Source organism: Galeopterus variegatus, unplaced genomic scaffold, assembly GCF_000696425.1.
Source record: "Galeopterus variegatus unplaced genomic scaffold, G_variegatus-3.0.2 Scaffold62, whole genome shotgun sequence".
Taxonomy (NCBI): Eukaryota; Metazoa; Chordata; class Mammalia; order Dermoptera; family Cynocephalidae; genus Galeopterus; species Galeopterus variegatus.
In genome coordinates, this window is record NW_007726173.1 from 302,480 (window position 1) to 305,918 (window position 3,439).

Here is a 3,439-nt window from a genome sequence, read left to right on the forward strand (position 1 = left end):
GTGAGGTCAGCGTGGCCCTAAGGGCCCCCCAGATGCCAAACGCAGTGTCTGGGCCCATACCCCTCTCCGGGGGAAGGCTCCTCAGAGCCCTCCCCAGCCTGCACACTGCCTGGTTGGTCCTAGACTGAGCCTGGCCACTGAGGCAGGTGCTAGGACACAGCCCACCGCTGCCTCTCAACTGTTGGTCCTGCGCCCCAGGGTCTGTGTTGACATGCCCCTGTGTCCCAGGAGATGAGGATGTGTCAACCCACAGTCTCTAGGGGGCAAGGAAGCGATGGGTGTGGAGTAGCAGAGTGAGGCCCTGCCTGGCTGAAGCACATGGAGCAGGGACACCCCAAACCCTGATCCCCTGAGTCGGGCACAGGAGACCCTGGCCAGCAGGTGGCAGCACAGCCTGTCCTCAGAGTTGAGCGGAGGGGTGGGGAAGACAGGAGTCCCATTCCCTGGCTAGTTTACCCATCTCACCTCTACCCCCTAGGCCCTGACCCAGCTCCTAAGGGGTCCCAACCATGGTAGGACCCCTGAACCAGAGGTTAGACAGCGACGGTGGCAGCTGATACCAGAGTGCGGTGGGGGGGGTGGGAAACAGACCAGGGAGAACAGAGCCCTAAACGGCCTCAACCCTTCTGCCCCAGCATCCCTACCAAGGAACCCACCATGGGAGGCCAAGGGGCTGGGGCTTCCAGAGGGCCCTGGAGAGGAGGCTGCAAGTGAAGTGGGCAGTGAGGGGGGACTAAGGGGCCCTGCGGCTGCCTGGAAAGGGTTAGAGGGCTGCGCCTGGGGCCCAGTGCAGGGGAGGGGGTTCAGCCTGAGGATGGAGGCTGGGAGGGAGAGAAGATTATTTAGGAGACAGGAGTAGGTTTGGGGAAGAGGAGTAGAGGAAGGCTGGGAAATGCCTGGATCTGACTGCTGCCTGGAAGACTGGAAGAGGAACAGGGTGGGGGGCGGAAAGCCGTCCCTACCTCCCCGCCCAACAAGATGGGGCTGAGGAAAGTGCCAGGCTCCACCCACCCCAGGCCTGGATGCCCTTAGATGCTCAGGTTGAGACATGGAGGCCTGGAGCTTCTCCCTCCCTTTCCCCCATGTCCCTGCCCCCACAAGCCACCCCAGAGCTGCAAGGAAGCTAAGTAGACAGGATGGCAAAGGAGGGCTATGGGACAGGGCAGGCACAGCAGAGTAACTACCTCCTGGCTACTGTCCCATTTTATACAAATTGAGGCAGAAAGGGCAAGACTCGGACCCCCCCTCCCAACCCCTGGCCAGCTGCTCTTCGGAAAAAGAGAGGCACCAGACATGGGGCAGGCCAAAACCCTAGTTTATTTCAGCATCAGCAACATCTTAGCCATCAAAAAAATAAACTCTACCAAAGGCGACAGAAGTCTACAGCGAGGCTAGGGGCTCAGCCGCCAGGCGGCGAGCACCAGGGGTGCGTGGTGGGCACTGCCCAGGCAATAAGTTAGGAAGCAGTAGGGCTGGTGGCAGGCGCGGGCCGGGGCTTCACTTCTGGGCAGGCATGAGGTCGTCGATGGCCTGGCCCTGCTCCAGCCGCTGCTCCATCTCAATGAGCAGCTTCACACCATCCACCACCATCTGCACCAGCTCCACCTCAGAGAAGCCCAGGCGGTCAGCATTGGAGACGTCAAATACCCCACCCACAGCAGCCGTGTCCACACCGCCTAGGGAGACAGCCAGGTCAGCGGGGCAGAGGAAATAGGGGCTGCCGGAGGTGGGGAGGACTGCAGCACCTGCCACGCTCACCCGTGCCTCTCTTCTGCAGCCGCAGCCGCTTGAGCACCTCCGAGAACTTCTCGTGCTTGCCCAGGTGGGGCAGCTTGATGTGCACACCTGCCCGCAGCCCTGTGCCCAGGTTGGACGGGCAGGTGAGGATGTAGCCTAGGTGAGGGTTCCACATGAACTCGTAGTTCTTAGACTTGAAGAGAGTTTCAATCTGGAGGAGAAGGGGGTGTGAGAGGGGACGGCCAGCGGAGACTCCCAAAGGGACCAGTTGGGAAGGGTGGACTGGGACCCAGAGATGCAGGAGCTCCCGGCAAGTCCCCAAGTTGACAGAGACCCAGGGGGGCTGGTGGGACACCCACATCCCTTCCTGAACTCTGGGGTCTGGCCCTGCCCCCTCCGTGGCACCATGTCCCCACCCGGGCTGGCCCAGATTGGGGGTGGCCAGGCCTGACCTGGGTGAGGCCGTTGCAGAAGCGAGTGAACACCTCCTTCATGTTGCCCCCTTTCTGCATGGAGATGACCCGCAGGTGGTCCTCCTCGTTGATCCACACCAGGAAGGTCTTATTGTCATTGTGCCTGGGGAAGGGGCATAGTCAAGCCCAGGCTCCTCCCTGGACTGTGGTCTCAGGATCCCTCCAGAAAAAAACTAGGGACTCCCCTGACCAAAGGAACTTTACAAGTCCCTGAGGTGCTAGTTCCAGCAGAACCCAGGACTGCTGGCTGCTGCCAAGACTCCAGCCCCATCTACACGCTGGGGAAAGGCAGGGAGACCAGGACACCTCACAGATGGTACAAAAAGAGCCCCGAGCTGCACCCCAATCTGCCAGTCGTGTGCACTGTGGCCTGAGGTGGGTGCAGGTACAGGTCCCAACCCCACCAGTATGAAGCGGGGAAGCCTGCCCTAGCAGAGGGTGGCGGTGGGAGCCCTGCCCCGACTCCACTCGGGAAAATTCTGCGTCACCCAGCACCTGGCAGAGGCCCGGAGGGGGAAGGGAGGTAAGAAAGACAAGGAAACGGGAAGCTCCAGCTCCCAAGAGGGAGGTGGAGGAAAGCCGCCAACACCACCCGTCTGCCACCTCTGAGATCTCAGGGGGCTAAGGCTTCACCAGCCTGAGTCCCTTTGCCCTCCTGCGTTGCCAAGGTCACCTGCGCGAGGACAGGGCGGCCCCAAACCGGACGAGGAGCACGGCCCCTCCCCCTTCCTCCGGGCCTCGGTGGGCCCCACCCCGCGGGGGGGGCGGGGGACGGAGGAAGGGCTCCCGCGGGAGGGGGCGGGAGGGGAGGCACGCACCAGATACCGCGGGCGTCGGGCCAGTCCCGGGCCATGCCCGAGGCCAGCAGCAGGGGTGACACAGGCTTGTCAAAGAGGAAGTGGTCGTCGATGAGCTGCTGCTGCTCCGCCTCGGTCATACTCTTAAGCGAGTAATACCTGCCTGCCAGGTCGCCGTCCAGGCTGGAGAGGGCTACGGAGGGGCGCAGCTCAGGCCACGCTTCCCTACGGAGGGGCGCAGCTCAGGCCACGCTTCCCAGCACGATCCCCTCCACCTCCCGATGCCAGTCCCTGGGGCAGGGGATTAGAGGCCCCCCCGACCGCCCCAGTTTGGATCCGGGCGGCCCTCCCAGGCGGGGACCCCGGGCCAGGACCCGCCCTCCCTAGGCCCCCGGCGGCTGTGGGCGAGGGGCTGGGCCTCCGTCCCTCGGT

At 63.3% G+C, this 3,439-nt stretch overlaps 1 protein-coding gene across 1 annotated transcript in view; it reads right to left on the reverse strand.

The window, feature by feature from the left end:
• Positions 1-1,294: 1,294 nt before the first annotated feature.
• Positions 1,295-3,439, reverse strand: part of CKB (creatine kinase, brain) — a 3,461-nt gene continuing 1,316 nt past the window's right edge. The window contains exons 2-5 of the mRNA XM_008576650.1: positions 3,029-3,227; positions 2,190-2,313; positions 1,759-1,948; positions 1,295-1,676 (exon numbers count right to left, since the gene is read on the reverse strand). Coding sequence (XP_008574872.1) covers positions 1,498-1,676; positions 1,759-1,948; positions 2,190-2,313; positions 3,029-3,227 — 692 coding nt within the window. The 3' untranslated portion in view covers positions 1,295-1,497. The remainder of the gene's footprint in view (positions 1,677-1,758; positions 1,949-2,189; positions 2,314-3,028; positions 3,228-3,439) is intronic.